The sequence below is a fragment of the Mchenga conophoros genome, linkage group LG5 (assembly GCF_057382185.1).
Source record: "Mchenga conophoros isolate Kocher_MC1m ecotype Shallow Benthic linkage group LG5, M_conophoros_male_GT1.1, whole genome shotgun sequence".
Classification (NCBI taxonomy): Eukaryota; Metazoa; Chordata; class Actinopteri; order Cichliformes; family Cichlidae; genus Mchenga; species Mchenga conophoros.
The window spans coordinates 30350092-30373425 of record NC_140530.1 but is presented as its reverse complement, the minus strand read 5'-3'; the positions used below and the strand labels follow the sequence as shown (position 1 = coordinate 30373425).

General features: G+C 38.7%; 2 protein-coding genes across 2 annotated transcripts; one reads left to right on the top strand and one right to left on the bottom strand.

Annotated features, from left to right (window-relative positions):
* Positions 1 to 891: 891 nt before the first annotated feature.
* rnf207a (ring finger protein 207a) lies at positions 892 to 22429 on the top strand. Its single transcript, XM_085274815.1, is given in 20 exon segments — positions 892 to 906; positions 993 to 1030; positions 1231 to 1421; positions 6206 to 6338; positions 6927 to 7071; positions 7428 to 7509; positions 7630 to 7705; positions 8606 to 8731; positions 9480 to 9526; positions 10729 to 10801; positions 12056 to 12124; positions 12487 to 12555; positions 13513 to 13619; positions 16275 to 16452; positions 16995 to 17180; positions 17449 to 17500; positions 17586 to 17703; positions 18243 to 18335; positions 18854 to 18910; positions 18912 to 22429. Coding segments are annotated over 18 exon segments (1884 nt in total). The 5' UTR covers positions 892 to 906; positions 993 to 1030; the 3' UTR covers positions 18994 to 22429.
* On the bottom strand, positions 3346 to 5355 carry zpr1 (ZPR1 zinc finger). The gene has a single exon (XM_085274814.1). The coding sequence runs from the start codon at positions 5189 to 5191 to the stop codon at positions 3830 to 3832; it is 1362 nt and encodes a 453-aa protein (XP_085130940.1). The 5' UTR covers positions 5192 to 5355; the 3' UTR covers positions 3346 to 3829.
* Positions 22430 to 23334: the final 905 nt, after the last annotated feature.

Sequence of the window (23334 nt, the reverse complement as noted above, 5' to 3'; positions counted from 1 at the left end):
TAATGAAATTATAGCTATACTCCCTCAGATACCTACACATGCAAACATTATTTAAAAACACAACATATATATATATATATATATATATATATATATATATATATATATATGTATATATATATATATATATATATATATATATATATTGAACATGCCACACATATTTCTAAAGGTGCTATTGGGATGAAATTCTTGCCAGATGTCAGTAACAATCCATCCAATCCACGCATGCAAAAAAAAAATTAAAAAAATCAAAACATAGATGTCTATAAATTAAGTCATGTGTAATAATGAGAAATGACACAGGGAAAAGTACTGAACATGCTTACTGAAATGTATTTAATACCTACTACCTGTATGGAGAAACTAGTTGCAAGCATTGCTCAGGTCTGTTTTTGGCCCATTCTTCCAATATCTATCTATCTATCTATCTATCTATCTATCTATCTATCTATCTATCTATCTATCTATCTATCTATCTATCTACCTACCTACCTACCTACCTACCTACCTACCTACCTACCTACCTATATAAACATGTGGCCTTGGAATAATGCACTTTACTTGAGTCTACAGATTACATGTGAATGAGTAGGTTGTATAAATATATGTACATATTCCAGATGAACACGTGGGATTGAGCAGGAGGACATTAGAAATAGGACAACTGTTGTTACAGTCTGTGTGGGATGGCAATATTAAATTTCCCTTTTGCACTTTGGCAACACGTGGGGGCTGGCATGAGGTGTGTGTGTGCTGTCAGCTGCCTGGCAGACAGAGCCCATCGCCCTACTATTGAAGAGTTTCTGCATTGCTGTCATTCCTGCTGTGGGTAGCTGATAGCACCACTAAAAGGTAAGACAGAGCCACTCTGTGCTTTCCACAGACCGGCCTACTACATTTACAGTAAGTTTAGTTTGATAGTGGATATAATGTTAGTGATGACATCCTATTTTTATGTTATATATTTATGATCTGTGGATTGTGCATAGTCACCGAATTTACAGGCTGGTATTACTTGTCTGACAAGGTAAGCGATAAATGTTGTCCTTGTTTAATTATTCATGATCAAAGTGTTTCATTATCACTCTTGGCCTGGTCTCTGGGGTGTAATTCAGTATCACAGCACTATCGAAAGCTTTTTAAAGTAATGTGATTTTGTAGTCTTAAAAAAAGGCTGTTCCAAGAACAAACTAAAGGATTGTTGTTATTCGTGTACTCTGTTCCCAGATGGCAGGAGGAATCTTCAACAACTTGGGCAGTCTGTGTAAAGTGGATTGTGCTAATGTTCACCCCTTGATGTGTCACCTGTGCCATGAGCAGTACCAGTCCCCATGTTTATTGGACTGCTACCACATCTTTTGTGCCCGCTGCTTGAGAAGTCGGACTATTGACAATCGCCTCAGCTGCCCCCTCTGTGGGTAAGAGAGGGCACTTTTAAGTTCGTCATGGTCAAATTAGACTATGAAAGTATAAGTCAAACATGCTGTTTTAGTATGTGCTTAGGAGACCTGAGCCTCCACATCACACCAAAGTGAATGACTTGTGGTTTTGGTGGCTTAAGACACTGTCATTTTGAATTACAACCTTACACAATTTACAGCAACATTACTTATATTTTGTATTAGAAAGTTGAGTAAAACTGTCAAAATATGATAAAAGCTGGATTCTTATAATAAAATATAACTTTACTTCTTGAAAACACATCTTGGGCAGCGCTGCTCAACAGGATTGGTTCCATGTAAATTGTGCAGGAGACTGAAGAAGAACATCAAGTCTCACTGTTTTGTTTTTTAGGGCGCTGCTATGACCCACTGCTGGCCCGGTGTGGGTAGGGCAGAACTGAGTGGCTGGAGCAGCTGCAGGGTCAACCCAGTCTCTTATTTAGCCCTTGGCCCCAATACGCAAAGGGGCTGCAACTTCCATGAAGCCATGTCACAAAGCAAACAAAGCATACTGGTATTTGGCAGCAGTGCTAACAGCTTAGGACAATCAAAAGAAGTCACATGATAGCAGTCCATTTAATATCTTCTTAAGGAATGACCCGTGGTTCACAGTCACCTTCAGATCTGCAGTGTTAACTTTCCCTCATCAAAGCATGGGTCCATAGAAAAGGTCCTCTGATGCACAGTATCAGTCTTATTCTACTGTGTCAGAACGCATACGACTTTGTCTTATCTGAATCAGATATAGTGGTGATGAATTTGAGAGTATTTTAATTATTCTGAGATGCTTTCTACTTTCTTGTAGTTTCAAACCCGGAACTGCTTTAAAAAACCAAAACATTGTATATCAAATTCCTCTGGGTTTATATCTGAATTTATATTGATTCTTTACACATACCCATATTACACTGCCAATGAGGTAGGTGAATTTCTTAAAATACAATTCTCTTGAAAAATTAATGACTGTGGAACCCCGCATCTAACTTCCTCAGAGCTAGTTTAACTGTCATGAGGTGCATCAGATTATATAGTCAACAGTAAAAGTCAAAGTAATACCAACACATATGTTTTTACATATTGGATCTGTTTTTTTACACTAATAACACAGTGGGCACAAAGCCACTCTGCTCTGCTGTCTGAGCTCAGGATACAGGGGCCCACTGTCTGGCAGCTATTTCCATCAGCTAACAGCTGCTCACTCAAGAACCACATAATCTAGGAACTCACAACTCTATTAGTAGAACACAATGGATCCCGGTTGCTATGAAAACTAGATAAAATGTTCATAGTGGAGGCAAGAAGAACAATATTTAAGTCAAACGGGCCTGTGCAGATGTGGTAATATAACAAAAACTGGTTACATGTGGTCGTACAGCACTTGGGTTTCAATCTGCATGTACAGTGTTTTTATAACCCTCTAACCCAGTTTCCTACACGTGATTCAACCCAGTCCTGTATTTATTTCTTTAAAAACAGGACTGGGTTGAATCACGTGTAGGAAACTGGTTTAGAGGGTTCTAAAAACACTTTATTTAAACAATTAAAAAAAAAAATCAGTGAAACAAGTTTTGAGGTCTACAACTAGGCTTAAAAAGGTGTATGAAAATAAGACACTTTCTTACCAAGGTAGTGATTTTATTCAGTATTAATTAGATGTAAGGTAATTTAATTGGTTTATAGACAACTAATCGCTCTTCAGTTCAAATTGATTTCTTAATCAAACATAAACACTCCAATTCAACCTTTGAAATTAGAAATTTGCTGCAGTTTCTTCCATGTCAGTTAATACTGGGCTAATAGGATATTTTACGCTGTAAAAAAATAAATATTGATAATCTCTAAACAAATAAGTTTAAAATGTTGTGTTCAAGGTACAATAAATTGAGAACACTACCAAAAAATGAGTGAAGTGAGAATTTGTATTTCAGACTCAAGGCAATGACAAAAAGTAAAATTCAGCTTTCAGAGTCAAATCTGCCAAATCAAAGAGCAGAGCCAAACTGCCAATTAAATACCAGTATTTGGCACACTTACAGGTGTCAAAATAAATACATTTGTCACACAGAAAGTGGCCCACTAAAAGGAAAACATCACTTTAATCTGAGTAAATGCAGTGCCATCTTCAGGGATTTCACAAGAATGCACTAAGTCATCAAGGATGTACGATTAACAACAGCATTTTAATGTGTTATTATACAACTTATTATATGCCTTTTATTTTTAAAGTACATTTAGAAAACTTGGAATTCTTCTCATTGATCAACATACCAATGAAAGGGAGTATTCACCCAGTGTTTAACTTAAAATGAGTCAAAGTGGCCGAAAATATGGAGCAACTTAATTATACTGGGATTTCTTTTGGACATTAATTAGCACAGATAAACTCATTCAGTCCCTCCAGATACTGCTGGCACATTATTTTTCTCTTCATAATTCTCAGTCTTCATGTCATTCAGTCCCAGCTCTTCATTCTGTTGAAACGAGCGGGCGTACTTCTCAACAGTCATCTCGGGATCTGGCTCCGGAGCGTAGACATTCTGTAAATAGCTGTTCCCTGCAGGGTCATCAAGGATGACATGGACATCGAGTTCTCCTACAATGATCTTGTCTATTTTCTCTCCAAACTCACGCAGCTTCTGTATCCGATCTGCAGTGCTGCTGTCCCCACAGATGAAGGGGTTTTTGGAGACAGTCAGGTCTTTGATGTCTTTCAGCAGGCCCTCAAGAGTTGTGAACTTCCCACCCAGGGCTGCCATTCCCAGCTCGAATTCCAGCTCTGGAATGATGACGGCGCACGTCTCTGACTTCAGCAAATCTCGGGTCATGTCTGAAGGATCGGTGATGTGCAGGGTGATCTTGGTGCCAAGCGCCTCTGTCGCTCCACCTGATTTCACCTCATTGGTCCGATGGCCACAGCTGTCACAGTTAGTGGCCATGATGATTACCTCCTTGAAGTGGGGGATCTGGACCAGTTTCATGTTGGTTGAGGCTGGTGCGTTGCACTCGGGACAGTTAGTGTTGAATGTCAGAACTTCATTTCTCATCGTCTCCAGGTCGTTGCCAGCTGGTTCCTCATCCAGGTCATCATCTGCCTTTATTCCCAGCTGTATATCCTGCTGGACTGTCCGCTTGAAGAAGGCTACTGTGAGAGCCTCATCTTTTTGCGGTGCTACAGGATTTTCCACAAAACTGTTCCCAGATGGATCCTCAATCACCAGGGTGAACTCATTTTCAACCTCTTTTAGCTTCCTGAGCTTCTGGATGAATTCTTCTATCTTCACAGCCACCTCAGGATGTGTGGCTCGCCTCACAACCTGGTCTTGCTCCAATCCTGCGACTGCTCTGTCTAAAAGACCCTCAATGGTCGACAGAGAGCCCTTCTGAGTGAAGGCAGGGATTTCAAAATCCAGCTCGGGGATCCTTGTGGTCGCGCTGTCTGCTTTTACAACCTCCCGGTTTAGGTCCTCTTTTGTTTTGACTTTAAGCGTGTAACACACGCCTTGCTCTTGAATCCGACCCGCAGACTGGATTTCAGTGTTTGTCCAGCCACAGTTGGCGCAGCTGAAGGAGCTCAGAATTATTTCTTTAAAGAAAGGGATTTTGGTCAGAAGCAAACGTGTTGTACCGTTCTTGTAGCAGTTCATACACAGGCTCTCAATCTCAGTGGGCTGCCAGTCGTCGTCGTCTGCGCTAATATCCTTGAAAACGCTGCCACCTCGAACATGTTCCTCTGAAATAACAGACATGTTTAACGCTGACTATAACGTCGCTTTGTCGAAAAGGTTACACACGCTGTCGTTTTCCCTACAGAGATAGCTCTTGCTAGAAATTTCCAGATAACACACCACCAAACCTCCGCTACAGCGCACGTTTATTTGACAGTCTTCCGCTTTCTCTTCTTCGCCGGTGACAGCGGCAGTGTTTAGGTCTCCAGTGCTGCCCCCTCAGGCTTGCTGCAATACTGCACCAAAATATTTGAAAGGTTTTTATTCTTCTTCATGGAGACAAGCTCGTTTTGCAATTTTCTTTCTTTCTTTTTTAAAAAAATATTTCGGTCTTATATTATGTGTGATTTTGTTATATTTTTGCAGATCACTGGAAATATCTATCTATCTATCTATCTATCTATCTATCTATCTATCTATCTATCTATCTATCTATCTATCTATCTATCTATCTATCTATGAAGAAAGATAGATATGAGATATAAGATATGAGAAAATGTTAGGCCTTTGAAAAAAGCACTAACGCCCCCCCCCCCCCCCCCCCCCCCAGTGTTTTAGAAAACACTGTGACAGGGGTGTGTTTACTCTCTGCTGCATCACATTAAAAGCTACTTTTAGATGCTCCATTATTCACAAGGGGTCACCACAGTTGGTAGCTCCACATTTTTGATTTAGCAGATTTTGTGCAAAATGGAATGGATCTTTTGCATGTTATACAGATTTTAAATTACTATGTGTTGAATCACAGCCTCCTGTAAAAACACTGTCACGATTTGCAAACTGATGAATCTGTCTGGTGTAGTTTAGAAAAGCAAATTATTCTCTGATATAGACTGACAGTCAGGCCCTTTTTTATTGCATTTTTTTTTAGAATGCCCTATATGTTATGAGTGGATGAGCTGCATATTACTGTGTCGTTATTGTTTTAGTGATTCCCAGCAGGAGTGAACTTGAAAATTCACAAAATACTGTTTGTAGATAACTTTCATGATTCCTCTTAACATATATTTTTTAAGCTGTTTGTCTTTGCCACAGATACCCATCTATAGTAAAAGGGAATAATAGCCTCCCACCAGAGGACCGTCTTCTGAAGTTTCTTGTTGACAACAATGCAGATGCTGAGGAGGCGGTGCAATGTGCCAATTGTGACCAGGAAAGCAACAAAAAGGTACTGATCTAACAGACCAACATTAATTCATGTTAAATGAGCCCATGGATAACCAGAAAATTACCTACATTCTCTTAAAGGCTTCCAATTCTTTAGTCTTTATTATGACAGGAAAGCCAGGAGAAAGGCATGCAGTAAATGGCCTCAAAGCTCACTTGAACCCAGGAGTAAATAGCCTTAAAACATACGGTTCACATGCTTAACCCAGCCAGCTTTACCAGGATCCAAAACAGTCCCTTTTAATGGCATGCTTATTTCATAGCCACATATTAGGAAACAGGCAACCTATTACTTGGGCTTTATAAGTGCATAGGAGAAACCAAAGGCTAACAGGGATGCAGCTTTTAAAGGGGCTGAATTCTTAATTTCTGCAGGAGTGTTTGTAGAACTTCAAAATTTTTCACTTCAGCTTTTCAGTTTTAATTTTTTGATGTTTCATATGCAATTTTAATGCTGCTCACATTCTTCCTATAATATATGTTCTCTAAATTAAAGTCTAAATGACCACTGAGTACAACAGTGAAAATTTTAATATAAAACATATTCATAAATCTTTTAAAACATTCTTAAATATTCTTATTTATACAGGACACAGGGGTGATGTACTACTGTAACACTTGCAGCCAGCCATTGTGCGCCACCTGCAGGGAGCTGACACACAAGGCCAGAATGTTTTCCCACCATGAGATTGTGTCCTTGGCCAAACGCACCAAAGCCAAACACAGGAAATGCTGTGAGTGCCACCTGTAATTTACTCCAGAAGAATTACTCACCTACGAGGCTCAATTACACCTGTGTAGAAACATGTTCATAAGAACTGTAGTTATTCCAGCGCTGTGGCTGAATTTTCCTGGCTACATGTTAATCATACTCTCACACGCAGTGGTGGGTAATTTTTAAACGCAGCATAAAAAGGAGTGGTGTTAACACCCCAGTCAGTATGAGTGTGGTCTTTAAATTTAATCAGCAACCTGTGTCTGTATTATGAACCTTACTTGTTACATACGGCCCACTAGAATAACAGAATAGCAGTACTTTAACTCTGGCACTCCTGTGAGCTGAAGTTAAAAGGCGTCTGTGTCTCCACAGCTCTCCACGAGGAACCTTACATCCTATTCTCTACAGAGAATAAGTCTATGCTTTGCATCAAATGCTTCAGGGACATGCAAGTGTGAGTGAACCTGCTGCATAAAATTTATGATTGTCAGAACTTCTCTTCTCTTCTCTTCTCTTCTCTTCTCTTCTCTTCTCTTCTCCATGCTAATTCAGGTGTGTTTTTGTTTTTCCCCAGGGAGAGTCGGAGTCACTGCATTGATATTGAAACTGCTTACATGCAGGGGTGTGAGATGTTGGACCAAGCTGTGCTGGTGAGAGAGTCCTGTTTGTTCATCTACATATTCATGACACTCAAGGCAAAAAAAAAAAAAAGCATTATGAATAATTCAGGTACTATGAAGTGTTGATAATAATGTGAGATGCGGTGCAGGTGTTCCCAAAATTTGTTTAGCTCGTTAAAATAACATTTTAATTTGTGCTTCTATTTGACTGCCCATTTTTTGGGCTTACCAAGAAAAGCTTGCATGCCCAAAGTCTATAGAACTGTCCAGTCATATATGTGACATTTTCAAGTAATAAAGTATTTCCAGTATGTCCATCCATTTTTTGCCACTTATCCTGGTCCAGATTACAGGACAAGCACTTCAAGCATAGTTCCTCAGACCTCTATCTTCCCTGTAACACGCCTCCACCATCATAACTAAGACTGTAAAGAGATGTTTTCATCAAGGCATCTGAGAGACATCATCTCTTATGTTCTGGTTCATAAGATCCTAGTCAGATATCAAAACTACCATTGGATCAGGAGGTGCACAGGCTCTACTGTGAGTAGAGGTCTTATCAGTCTGCTGCTCTATTCTTCCTTCACATATTAACAAAACCTGAAGATACTTTAACTCCAAACTCCTCTTGCCTCAGGTCCGATCCCCAGCCTGGCTGAGAAACCATGTCCTCTGGCTTGAAGGTGCTTGGGGACATATTTCAGAAATAAGGGCGGTTGTTGTGTTTTGTGTGTTACCTGGAACTGGGCAATAAAAAAAACAGCTACACTAAACCAGTCCAAATCTCAAGGACTTTATTAAGTATATCTGTACAATCAAGTGCTACAATCGATTGAACGATCTTGCATTCCCTGAAATAAAAGATGATTCCCATTCATTAAGTTGTTAAAAAGCTCACGATTGTCACCAAGCGCTCTTTTCCCTCTGTAGGTGGTAAAGGAACTGCAAACTTCAACTGGAGAGGCGATCCTTCTGCTGAGAGCTATGCTAGGAGAAGTGTGTCTGAACGTGGAGGAAGAAGAGAACGCAATCTGCAGTCTGTTCAACAGTTTGCAGGTCACATATTGATCCAATTTTATTCAGGTGCTGTTGTTTATCCTCCCCAGCCAACTGTAGGAAAAGAAAACTGCGTACACAAATATTTGTTTGAATGTGTTGACAGTGTTTGAGTCTAGCTCTGATGATGATGCATCAGAATGTTTAAACACTGTAACCACAACAGGCGCTGTGATGACAGGTGTGGTGAGGTGTAAAGATGTTAAAATGATCCCTTAGCTTTAGAAAAAGGGTTATTGCCCTGTTCTCTTCTTTGAATCTTAAAATTGTTTACTGGAAAAAGATCCAACTGTCTCTAAACTTCTGTCTATAGAAATATTTTTGGGTTTAAAGTGAATGCAGAGATCATCTCTAACACCAAATGTTTTTTATTATGTTCACATGATCCATTGGGTTACCAGGATTTAATGTGTCAGGTCTGCTTAGATTAAATTAGTTGCAGAGAAGTGGACTAATCTGGACTAACTGAATGGCTGTCAGATAGTTTGCTTAGATTTAACCATCTGCCTTAATCATCTTCTTCACAGAAATAACACATGGCACATTCTGGCACCATTAGCACTGCTTGGCCACTGGATGTCTCTGTTAACCTAATTGTGAGAGAAGAGTGAATTTTATTTGCAAAATGCACAATCAAACAGAACAGAAAGCACACTGTGGATTTTACATGTTGAAAATTAATGTTAGAGACCTCAAGGCTATTTTACGGTGGATAAAAGAGTCTGTTTTCTCTTTTCTGATCTGACAGGAAAAACTAGAAGAGAGGAAGAAGATCCTGTTAAAAGCAGCTCAAAGGTAAAAACCACATTTATAAAGAGTTAGCTTTCTTACATTGTTCCACACAGTTTGTGTCATAATATTTACGAGGCTGAATGCCATTATCCACTGTCACTGTATGACTTGGTACCCTTTTCCATTGTATCATGCTGCATTGTGCACAGGGTGATAAATAGCAGTGCCGTGTTTGCTCTGGAATAATCTCTGTCCGCACCGAACACCTTTTCTTGGATTTTCATCAAAGCATGGAGCTGAATTTAAACCACTTCAGTAAGATTATATGTGTGTCTGCATCCATTCAATGAAAATAAGGCTAACTGAAAAGTGTTGGAAAACAAATAAATGATATGTAAATCACAGACTTACTGAAGTCTATAATATCAACAAAAGCAACTGCTCCGGGAAAGCCTAGAAGCTGTCTGTAGATTTTCTACATTTTGCATTAAAACAGAACATATTTACGACGACTGATGGGTCAAGTGAAAATATATAATACACTGTCTTGAGAATATTATCTTTTCTTTCCCACTTTGCTATTTACTTTTTAGCTGCTTGCTTGTGCAGAACTTTTGTTTCTCAAACTATTTAACATTGACTCTATGCCACGAAAATAATTACAAATAGATTTATATTAGAATCAGTAAACTTTGATTAAATGCCACTGTTGCAGCTAATTAGTACGTTGGTTCAATTAACTGCACGTCAGGTAAAATTTATGAAAGACTAATGGCTTATCACCAACTGATGATAAACTCGCAAACTTAAATTTGTGTTTATCCAGGTTTTTATTTTGTCTGGAAAACATTGCAAGCACTTTTGCTCGCCTCTCCAAGCACTCCATGTGTACGTGTGCATGATTGAATGGGAACAATTTTATGTATTTGAGTGGGTGAGTGTATGAAGTTGCACTCTGTGGGGATCTTTAATGAGATTTTTTGTGGCCGGTGTCCTCCATCTCTTTCTGTCTCCCTCTTGCCTGGAAGCCAGCCAGCGGCTGCCTTCCCGGAAGGGCGTTAAAGGCTATTTATGTAAGGCTTTGTGTATCTGAGCCGGCATCTGTGCTTGTGTGTTTGTTACAAGAGAAGACAGATAGATTAGCTCCTGGAAATATGGAGTATGTTGTTTGCGGTTGCATCTCCTGAGCTGATTCCTCTGTGTATTGTGGCAAGCGTGAATGTGAAGGTGTAGTCTTACATATTTGTGCATTTGTGTGTTTGCAGCCAACATGAAGAGAAGGAGAAAGCACTGAAGGAGCAACTGTCACACCTTACTGCACTCCTACCTACCCTCCAGGTTAAGTGCTGTAAAGTAGACAAATGTTTCTGTTTCTCCACAACTATCAGACCTTGAAAGAAAATACTCGGATCCTTAATAAATTAAGAGTACACACAGAACAACATAAAAATATGCAATTAAGAGAACTAGTAAAAGAATGAGTAAAAACGCAAAATATGAGCAAAAAGTACTTGAATTACCTGATTGTACTGCAATAATGCAGTGAATAAAGTATAAAAATCTGTCTGCATATAATTCTAATAATAAATCAACTTATTATGATCTGTTTTGATTTAACTGAGACATATTCAATTAGCCAGTGTTGAGCTGTGGTTACAAATGAATCAAATGCTGAGATTTTATCAAAGTTGCAGGTTTCTGAGTGGATACACAAGATGCCCATTCAGTGTCAATCCCATCATGCACTGGGCTGTGGCAATTGTGTGACGAGTATCACTCCCACCTGGTCACATATTAACACTTGTCACATTTTAAAGGCACTGGATACAATCTAACAAATTAAATACAAGAAACCTTGTAAAGAAAACAACAACAAAAACCTTCCTTTATAAATACAGTTTAATACTATCAAGGCTGTATCTGCACAAAAATATTGACATAAATGTAATGTAAACTTTTATAGTGTAATACAATGTTTAAAATCATTAATTCAGAAAGGTTGTGATGATTATTATTTATTATTTCATCTTCATAATACATTTAGTGGTTAAAATGCTAAATACAGCAGCACTCCAATTTGTGGTGCAAAAACTCAGGTAAAAGCTGTAAAAGCTGACGTCGTGTCACACATTGTGAAAGCCAACCAAATAGAATCTGTTTATGGAAAATTACATCACAAAACTAAAGGAAAACAGTAATAAAGAAATAAAAACAGTACGGTGAAAACAGCTGATAGCAAACGATAAAGATTATAAAGTAAACAATACATCACTATTTTTTACAACAAGGAACTACTCGTGTTTAACTGTATCTGAACTGGGAAAATTCTTCGACTGTTAAGGCTCTGGGTTTCTCTTTTTAAACATTCTGGGTTAGAATTTCATCCCATTACACCTTCTTTTTTTTAACTTAACAAAACAGTTTATGTTTCAAAAACAAATCAAGCAGCCAATGAAAGCAACAGTAAAAAACAAAACAGCTAATAGGTTATTTCAGTAGATTTGTATTATATAGATCTGTATACATTTGCAAATTTCTTCTTCTTGCATCTGTTTTTTTTTTACTCTAATCTTTAACTTTTCATCCTTAAAGGTCCACCTTGTCACCTGTTCAGCCTTCCTCAGCTCGGCTAACAAGTTTGAGTTTTTGGATATGGGCTATGTAAGTATAGCAAAAACTGGGTGAACAGAAGCTGTGATCCATGTCCATAATTTTGAAAGTATTTTAGTATTTTTTGCAATAAAGTAAAACAGCCCTTCAGTATAAGATGTACAAAAGTAAAAGAAATGAGTGAGTACAAAAGAATGAGTGAGTATGGAAGAAGAAGCATGGATTAATAACAGGAGACTGTCCTGTCTGCTGCGTACACAAAGGGCTCTGCTCTTTCTGGGGAAGTTTTCTTGGCAAGAGAAAAGTTGCAGTATTAGCTGCACTGAATAGGCTTTTAAATAGATGAGGTCCACAGTGTCTTGGGGAGGTTAAACAGGTCACTGAATCACACCTGGATGTTCTTGCGTACACAGCAACTCATGGAGAGGCTGAAGAGGATTGTGAAGCTCCCTCATCGACTGAAACCAGTGCAGAGCAGCAAAGTAAGTAGGAACAGCATTCATTCAGACATAAAAAAGGTTACACCGAGAAAGCGATCCACTGGAGCCTTTAGTTGTTATTCTTTTTTAGTCAGAACTACTTTTTCTTTTATATAAAGTTTTTGGCCTTTTAACGTGCACTACATTTGTTTATTAATAAGCGACACAACACAGTTTGTCTGTGGATCTCTGATAGCTTAATGCAACAGATTAAATAAGGAAGAGAAATAGCTGGCAAAACGACAGAAGCACAGAGGACACACGATAAATGAATCAGAACAAAACATGGGCTAACAAATTACCCAGAATTTTACATCGGCACACTAAACATAGCAAAGGACTAAGTAAGTACACTCCAGCAAGCAAGGCTAAGATGTTTTTGTGTTATATGTGGAAATACATAACATAAATGCTGCAGACAGCAATAAACATCACTCATACAGGAAGAGCTATTAAAACTTATTATTAAAAGCCACTTGGTTAAACAGATAGATTATAATCTAGGAAAGCAAAAAGAAATATGTAACACTTCTTGGGTGAGGCATTTAATCATCTTAAAGCAACTGGAGAGCTTCAGTATGTAGATTCGTGAACTCAAAAGACATTTCCTGGTTTGGTGAAGATTCACATAATTTTTAATCTCTTAAATCCAATCAGCAAAGCAGACAGCAGGAGGTGTGTCTACGAGAAAATATATCTGCAGTGTTTCTGCCATTTGTGTCTCTATATCTGTAATCGTAATATTTAAAGCAACAGATACATGCTAACAAATATATCTCATATAAAAAAAAATCTATGATGGAGACATGGGTGTTATGATTGTATTATCCACAGATGCATTTTCAAATAAGTTGTATAATCTTAAAGTACTTTGTTTGATATTTCTTTGTACTTTGTGCTATTTATTTCTTTTTTTTAACCCGAATAAGGCTGAGTGACATTATCTCTGCTCTCCATTAGATCAACACAGAGTACAGAAGTGAGTTTGCTCGCTGTCTAGAGCCTCTGCTGCAGATAGGACCACGCTGCCCTCCTTCTGTCACTGGTTCCACAAGTGCTGCAATACGGTAAGATCATTTGGCTTAGAACCACTTTAAATGTAATCACTAACTGATCCCTTCCTGTGAGTTTTATTTTTACATTGTTCTTTCACCAACTGAATATTTCCACGGCATCTTTTGTATTCTTCCAAGTAAACAAAAGTCTGGGCAGAAAATTTCACACTTGTGAAGCATCCAAACTCAAAATCCCCAAATGTTTTGCAAGTGCACATGGACTGCAGTGAGACAAAAGGAGGCGCCGTGCTGACTGCCACTATGGCAGTTATTTCATCTGTCTGTAAGCTCTGTACGCTGATATATTTATGTAACTCACCTTGTCGTGTGGAGGCTGGACAGGAGGTCCTTCGTCCTGTATTAAAAAGGTCTGGTTGTGCCGTGGCCAGATAACATTCAGGAGAAGGATGCATGAGTGGTTGCACATGCTCACAGTTCCTGCACAGTGTTTTTTTTTCTCTTTTTTTCCTCAAGCTGTAATCATATTAAGTCAACAGTAAATATGACACATCAATCAATCGATACTTTATTTATATAGCACATTTATAGACCAGAGGTACACCAAAGTGCTTCTCAATAGTAAAATATGAAATAAAATTAATTATACATTGTAATTACATTACAATGACACATGCCGCTACCCATAAAAATACGAAGAGTTCAGTCCTCTCTTGTTTTGCTTTATGTCATTATCCACATACACAAACTCCCCTGATCATTTTCTTTCCACATCAGTGTCTCGCAACTGTTCACAGGTCCTTAAGCCCACCCACTAATGCCAACATACTGACAACTCTCCTTTGCAATTTAGTTAACGCCCTGCCAATGCAAGATGCAAAGTAGGTAGGGATTGGTGGTCAGTCGGCTGCCTGGCACTATTTTTATCCCGGTTTCACAGAACTCTCTCGGATTCATCTGTAAGTTGGCACGCAGGGGCCGCCCGACCGTTTTGTTCCAGACCGTTGATGTCACTGTTTTAGCACGGGCGAAGTCTTTAACTGGCGTCACTACTGGGAGGACAGGGGCTGGATGTTCAGAGGATAACGTGTAGAGCAGACAGAGAAATACATGTTTCAGACAAGTTTGCTGTTGCATCAGCTCTGGACAAAGAGGCAGGAGTAAGAGGCCACCAGGTTGCAGGTAATTTCTTTTCTTTTTGAGTATATAACATATACCTTAACTTGCATTGTAAGCCCAGAATATTTATTTAACTTTTGGAGTTATCTTTAAGTCACCACTGCTGTGTAGATTTGACTAAATTTGTTTATGAATCAGAGCCTGGCTTTAGCACTCGTGGGTACATTTCCATTGAAGCCTGTGGCACTGTAGGATGGCAGCGGTTACACAAGGTGCTTGACTGATCAGTCTTCGAACTTCACTTTGTACCTCAATTCAGAAACAGAGGAATAAATTAGCTTTTCTTTACCATATGGTAGTTCAAAATAACACCCACATGGTGTAGCCTGTTACTCAGCTGAATGTGCTGTTGTGTCTGAATGCTTCTAATGCAGGATGCAATGCAAGCAGGGATTGGTGGACAGCCAGCTGGCTGGCCCTATTTTTATCATAATTTCACAGAACAGAAGCTCAGTGAAGTCGTACATGTAAGTTCTTTCATGCAAAGAATGCTGCTGCTTTAGTACTGTCTTTAATCAGCTGTGTTGAGACACAGCCTGGATTTTTGGAGATGGGAACGTGAGAGTAATCCATTCACACCTCACCCACCACAAAACGCCTTTCTGGTTGTTTATGCTGTTTTAGGCATGAAGCCAAAATTATGGTCCTACCAGGACCCAGATAAAAGCAGGTTTAGTTGCGCTACCACATGCTGTGCTTGCATACCTTTATACTTTCAGAGAAGTGATGACAATAAAGCGCTACTCTTTTGAGTGACAGCAGTTATGTTGATTTACTCATGACCGCACTCATGATAGTGACAACTTCTAAACAGTTCCTCTGCGGATTTACTGTCGCTGTCTGTCGTTTTTTCTGTGGTTAGTTTTTAATATGAACAGCAGCAGATGGTCTGCTTTGTCCAAATTTTGCAGTATTTTATGGAAAGAAAATGTAAAAATGTATGTTTGTCACCAAAGACATTAGTGAGATATAGTGGATACTTGATTTTGGTAGCTTACATATCTGTACTTTCATACTTTCTAAATCCAATTCAGTTTTATTTATACAGCGCCAAATCACAACAACAGTCACCTCAAGGTGCTTTATATTGGAAGGTAGACCTTACAATAATAAATCTAAGTGACTGATGAGGTTACATGTTTAAAACTTTGAGTTACAATCGGCACAGCTTACAAAGTACCAAGGAAGAAGAAGCAAAGAGGAGACTTTATAAATTAGTCTAACTTATACATTTTGAATATGCTTTAAAAATGTGTAGCATGATAAAGTTAACCACAAAATAAGAATGAAAGAGAAATAGAACCAAAAATGGACTATATTTGCATGTAGTAAATTTTGTAAAGGTTCCAGACTCTCTTGACTTTCTGGCACAGTTTTTGATTTAATTATTTCACCAAAACACACAAAATCTATAATAAATTATGTAAACATATTATAGGTTTTGACTTATTAACTAATTTGACTGTTAAGAATAGAATTTTGTTTTTAATATAAGATATTGTGGTAATATATTTTGTCCTGTCTCTTCAGGCTCCAGTCCCCTCTCACTGTGTCTTGTCGCTCCCCGTCGCTCAGTGAGATGCCCCTGGGCTCGGCGTTTGGGCGAAGGCCCACCTCTCACCGCAACATCTGCACTAAGGTTCTTTTGGCCGAGGGCAGGGAAACACCCTTCACCGAGCACTGCCGCAATTATGAGAACGCCTACAGGGTGAGCTGATATGTGTGACCTGTGATATTGTGGATTCACCTTCAGGATTTGTGGTAATTACCCAATCCTTAGGTCCAAAAATATTTTAGTTTGCACAATTAATTATACTTACACCAAGGAGTAAGAGGTTTAAAGGTGCTTCTTTTCTTAAGATGATGGTTACAAGAGAACCATCATCTTATAGCTACTTAAATATAAAAAAGATGATTTGTTGTTTTTAGTAGGCTTTTGTAATCAGTAGAAAATAGGGTATATTAGTTATAAAGATAAATGAAATATTTTACCGTTTTATTTTTACTTTATAAATCACCTGAATTTGGATGCACTGAGATACTGAGATACGCAACAGTACACGAGGAGCCCACAAAGTAAAGCAGTGAAAAACAGCAGCATAAATTCCACCAGGAGATCATTTTCAACTTGTGTAGTGAGCAGCAAGTTTTTCATGCTCAGCTGCACTTCACAGGCATCTGTACACCCATCATTTTGAAGGAAAGTTCTTACAGGTTGCCCTATATATGTGCATGTCTGTGTGTTTATAGTCTCTGCAGACAGAGATGCAGAATCTGAAGGACCAGGTCCAGGAGCTGCACAGAGATTTGACCAAGCACCACTCCATCATCAACACAGATAAAATGGGGGAGATCCTGGACAGATCGCTACACATTGACAGTCAGATAGCTGCCCAGTACTCCACAGTAGAAACTATGAGAGTCATGTTTGAAGAGGTGCGCCGAGTGATACCTGACATTTAGTATGTTCTGGCACTTCTGATTAAAACCTATCAACATGTGTGCTTGATTGGTACCTCTAGCTAAATATTACATATTAACAAGCTAGTTTTCACCCATTTGTCATAAATGTAGACTACAGGGAATGCAAACAGAAGAAAAAAGAAAACTGCAAATGCCAATGTATCCCTTGAGTGAACCAACTGCAGTTCCTGCAACATTTTGCTCTGTGAGAATCATCTTACTTTGCACCTTTTCTTTGCAGATGTGGGATGAGACTTTTCAGAGGGTCACGAATGAGCAGGAGATCTATGAAGGTTTGTCCCCAATAATGACAACAAAAATTCAAATTTAAAGAATCTTTTTTTAATAGGTCTAATTAACTTTGTTTACTGACTGCAGCCCAGCTTCAGGACCTGATGCAGCTGAAGCAGGAGAACTCTTACCTCACCACCATCGCTAGACAGATCAGCCCCTACATCCTGTCCATTGCTAAAGTGAAAGAGAGACTTGAGCCCAGGTGTTGTATTAAGAAAGTGGATGACTACAATGTCTGGCAACACAGAGGCAGCTCTCACTGATAGTTAACAAAGTTTGGATCAATCTGCCACAAAAAACAGCCCCCAACTATAAAGTTTTTATTTTGAAATACAACACGATACAGCCTCGTTACTCAAACACGAAAGCTCCACCAAAAATAATCAGCTTTCAGAAAGTAAGTAAATTATAAAGAGTGAAAGTAACACAATGTCCATAAAAGTCTTTCATCCACAAATTTATGCAAGAAATGTCTGGGTGCAATGATTCAGTGATTACATAAAGACAGAGAGCACGATCTCCTAAAATATAAAGTATTGGACACACATACTAATGCAAAACCTTGACATTTATTCACAGTGAATGTAGACGTGTATCTTTATCCCCACTACATGCAAAACATTTGTGACCTATTTTTTTTTAAAGAAACAAACAGGCTTATTAGGAAAGGCTGTGGCTAGAGTTATGTTGTGTTTGTGTGTGATTTTTTTTGGTAATCATCTCTTAAAATGTGTCTCGCAGGTTTCAAGGGCCCAAAGAGCACCTCGATGACCGCACCGAGACGATGCTAAAAATCTATGAAGACAGCACAATGACAAAAGACTGTCAAGAAAGGTATTGATATTTGCTGTGATTAACAGAGGGTTTCTCTAGCTGAAGACTCATGTTAAGTAGAAACTGTCAGCTAGAATAAAAGAGCTGCCACACAGCATGAAAGATTTTGTTTGTTTTGTGAATAAGAGATTATATGTACTTTAATTTAAGGACTTCAAACCTCAGGAAAAATTCTTCAGTCTCTGAGGATTTTTTTCTGCCTTTGATGCAAAGGTTTGAGTGATTGAGGGAACTTTTTGTGTGGGGTTTGTGTTTTTTTTGTTCATTTGTAGAACTACCCCCCCCCCACACACACACACACACACACACACACACACAAGAAACATTTAAATGTTTATGCCTTGTTTCATCACTCTTATTAGAATGACATATAAAAGTAAAAATCAAACAATTATCTGTATTTCTGTTTATGTTCACCCAAAATGTTGTAATATATGCTGTTAAATGTAGTCACTGGCATCAAAAAGATTTATGTGTTTGGTTTTACGGTGAGCATTGTCATTTATTTTCATTCACAGTGACAACCAGACTTGTGTTAAAGACAGAGACAAGAACAGCCGCCCACTGATGCTCGAGGGAGAATCCTGTCAAGACCCGCCGTACAGGCAGGCAGAGGGGCCCCACAGAGGCGTCCAGCGGCAATGAGATGCCTTCATAAACACCAACTCATTGCACCAGCGTGCTTTAATTCAGCCATGACAAGCACAGGATGGGATGTGACTCTCATGGCTGTCCACACCATGACATTTTCTCAGCAGCAGGAAGCTGTCAACAGCTCCAAGGTGAGCGCTGGGATTGACACTAAGTGGATATACACGGAGGCCAAGGACTCACACCTGTCAGAGCCTGACTTACAGGACCTCCTTATTCAATGTGGACAAATACAACAATATCATAAAGAGCTGTCATGGGATTCATTAACAAAAGTGAATAAGGTGACGTTTCTGGATTGCCTTTTGTTGCTCTGTTTGTGTTGTTGTGCTGTTAGAATGATGAGTACACTGAGACTGTGAATTATCGCTCTGTCTGGTTGTTTTTTTACAGTGTGTGGAATTGCATTTTCTGGTATCTATTCTTTGCATAAAACATTTCCTGTGGAGGCTGATGATGGATGACTGCCTGGGTCCGATTACCCAGAAGACCGTTGAACCGGCGTGACAGCACAGATGAAACACAGCAAATGCAATGATGTGTGTGTCATTCTTGGTGTCAGCTGAGGTCACATGTTGATGTGTGTCATGTGTATCATCTCGTGCGTCGGCGTAACGTAAAATGAGGCAGTCTATTCCAGGATTGTGTGTGGAGCTTTTTTTTTTGCCTGCAGTTTCAACATCCACATGCAAAAAGCAGAAGAGCTGTAATGGCAGAGGTGTGTGAATGTTACTGGCCTTGCCTTAACCTCCATCTCCTGCTAGCTTTTTCCAACATCATACTCATCCCCAATATGCCAGCCAACTAAGGCTTTCAGTAGTGCAGTATGAAATATATTCCTCTTGGTTTGCCTCTGGACTTCATCACAGATAAGTGTCATGCTTTAAGGTGTTTGCCCTGCAGGAAAGCGGTAGAAAACTTTTACACTGTTACTTGTTCTCCTGCCCTTCTTTCTCCCTTGTATCTTTTCTTAATTAATCACGCTGGCATGTTAAACAAATCCCATGATAAAACTGAAAAGACTTGGCTTATGAAAGTATTTACATTTCACTGAAAAAGCTGGGTGATCTACAGGGGCTTCCACGCAGTATATTACCAGAACAATTTGAATTTTAAATCACTTTAGGTGAGACTGTCAAGGAGTGTAAATGATGTTGTTTCAAAGGACTTTTAATCTGCCAAGAAAAACAACATAGTTGAGTAATACAGAGCTTCACACTAAGTAGTAATTCAAGGTGAAACCTCCACACCTGCTACCAGCACAGAAACTATTCTGGGCACAGGTACGGATAATAATGAGGAGCCAGACTGATGGTTTGAGCAAACAGAAGGACAAGGTTATTTACATTACACCGGAGAAGCTAAAGTGGGTTCATTCAGAGCCACCACTTCAGAGGAAATATTGGGGTCACATTGGCCTTAAGGAACAGTCTTGCTCTGCAGAAGAGTCAGAGGTGCAAATTCATTAAAAATACATTTGTGACAGCAGAGTAACAAATGGCTGTGCTTCTGCTCTGGTCCTGTACTTCCTCCCTCTGGTCATTCATCATCTGCACTCATCCAAATACAAGGCTCATGTTCACTATTCATTATTCTCTCTCTCCCCCTAAGAGTTGTGCGTCCTCACCTACTGTAGGTTGGGCGGGGGGTAAAACCAAAGGCCATTTTACATCATGAAAAAAAAAATCAATATTTTTCACATTTGGATGGAAAGTTTAAAGAGAGATGGTTCTCTTTTGACTGCAAATGACAGAGCACTCCTCTGTGCCATTTATTTTACTGGAAGTGCTCGTATAGACACTAACAGGATATGCTGCCTTCACAACTCCATTTTTTAAATGTTCAAACCCTAATCAACATGTAATTGAGAAAAAAAGCATTAAAGATGGAAGAGAAGGAAAAGATAAAATGAAAGTTTAATGATTCAGGAGAAATTGGGTCAGGGAAGAAATTTAAATGTATGACAATAAGATGAATGCAGTTAGTGCAAATAGAGCAGATTAAGAATAAAACCACATGGTTTTATAATGAGGGTGAAAATACAGTTAAAAGTCTTAATTATGCTGCATACAGAAGTGCACTTAATATGAAAACATAACTCTAATTAGCTCTAAAAATTAGCTGGCTGGAAATGGTTTGACAGGTTAATTTGTTAAAATGTGCTATTATATTCGAATGGATTACAGTTACAAAGATCATATGAGAGCAATGGAAATTTTCCACAAAGGATTAACAAGTTAACAGAAATAAATAAATAAGAATACCTGCTTCTGAATCACAGTCATGGGAAGTCTGTTCAGGCACTGATGCCCTTGGACTGCCCTAATAAATTACACATTAATCTGACTGTAATACTTGGTCCCAGTGAAATGTTAAAGGAATAAACATTTTAGGAAAATTATTAACAGACTTTCTAGTGGAGATCTAGATAAGAAGAGTAATATCTCCATGTCTGAGGCTTGTAGTGTAACCTAGTTGAGTTGGAAAAGGGTATGGCAGCCTGCGTAGTGAGAATATTTGAATATTCTGTAAGATTAAAGCATAGACTATATATAAAAGATGGTTTCTCCACATTTCAGAGCCTCAGTATTAGGATTTTAGGACATGTAGAGATGATCCACTGTGGTGAGCCCTAAAGGGAGGAGGACAAAGAGGAGGAAGAAGAATTATTTTTGGTCACTTTCATGTTTTTTGGAGGTCGGACTCACCAGTTATCTACTAGTCATCTACTCACCAGCAAGCTAGTTTTGCAAGTTGGGCAGTTTAAAACAGTGTCCAGAAGAAGTCACATGACCACTTGAGATTAAGCATTTCTAAGCACAGATTGCTAAATTAGTGCGTTACATTTGTATATATAGAAAGATCTTAGAGATAATAAAATCAAACGCTGAGAAAAATCAAAGACCATTTGGTTTTTCCATTTAAGCTTGTAAGAGTTTTCCTTCGAAGTTTGATATAAGGGTCACATGGTTACACCTGATGGCCACAACTTTCTTTACTCTTTTTTTCCCTCATAAATTAGATCAAATGTTCACAGATATTGGACTTTGTTACCAGGATACCAACCAGTGTTGATGATTTTTAAAGTGAATATAAAAACATGTCTCTGTTATGAAACATTGAGTGTCTTATAGTCTTGCATACCCAAAATTAAAAAATAAACCTTTAATGCCAGAAGTATAACAAAATAAACAAAGGACCCAAAAATCCCAAAACATTTGCAGAACAGGAAATCCAAATATCAGATTTCACTGAGACCACAGAACAAGGAGACACAGTAAAATGGACAACACAACAAACGATAAGCAGAGACAGACAATTATACAAAAGGTAACTAGGGGAGAACAGGTGGGGAACACAGCTGTAACTAATCAGGAACAATGAGCCAACAAGGCAATAAAACTAAACAGCGCCAGAAATGAAAGACTACCAAAATAAAACAGGAAGAAACTGTAACTAAACTAAGAATGCAGAAATGGAAAACTGAGGATACGCTGATGAAAGGACAAACTGAACTCCAAAGCTAAGCTAATTTACAAAAGAAACAAATTCAAAATAGAGGAATCATGAACTCTCAAAGGAGAAAATCCTTCTCAAAAATAAAGAATAGGGAAATAAGCCCGCTGCATTTAACCCATTCACCCAGTGAAGCAGTCAGCAGCCACCACTCCAGCGCCCGGGAGCAGTGTGTAGGGACGGTACCTTGCTCAGGGGTACCTCAGAGTAGCGGTTCAGTGAATTCGAACCTCCGACCTTTCGATCACCACTCTACCTCAGTAGGTATCAGAATCAGAATCAGAATCAATAAAGTATTCTGATTCTGATTCTGATACCTACTGAGCTATCCCTCCCTCATAAAAAACTACAAACCTGAGGTCCAAGAACCAGGGAGGATATCAGTCATTATTCCTGTGATTATTCCTGTGATTATTATTATTATAATAAAGGTTATCTTATCTTATCTTATCTTATTCCTATTGGGCCTTTATGAGTTTTGCAGAGCACGAGCATTACATTTGTTATTTACAACCTTTTCCTTTTTTTTGTCAGTTCTAGGCCTTTTTATTCACTTACACTATTTGTAAGTGAATATTTGTCTTTAAATTTCTGTCTTCTTAATGATTCCTGATGTGATGCAGACTGAGTGATTGTTATAACCAAACTGCCTTTGCAGAATGGTTTCAGAACTGTTTAATTGAACTGAAATTAGGGCTGAAGTAGCACCTTTTTCCAGATTTCTTTTTGTGAAATAACCCTGAGAAACACTGACTCTGTTTTCACTGTGTTTACTTAGTTTTATTTTATATCCTGCAAATAAATCAGTCCTTGCTTAATGGGCAGGGGTTTG

Bases quoted from the DNA above. Each gene is read 5' to 3' on its own strand.
- zpr1 (XM_085274814.1), bottom strand. From the start codon at position 5,191: ATGTCTGTTATTTCAGAGGAACATGTTCGAGGTGGCAGCGTTTTCAAG.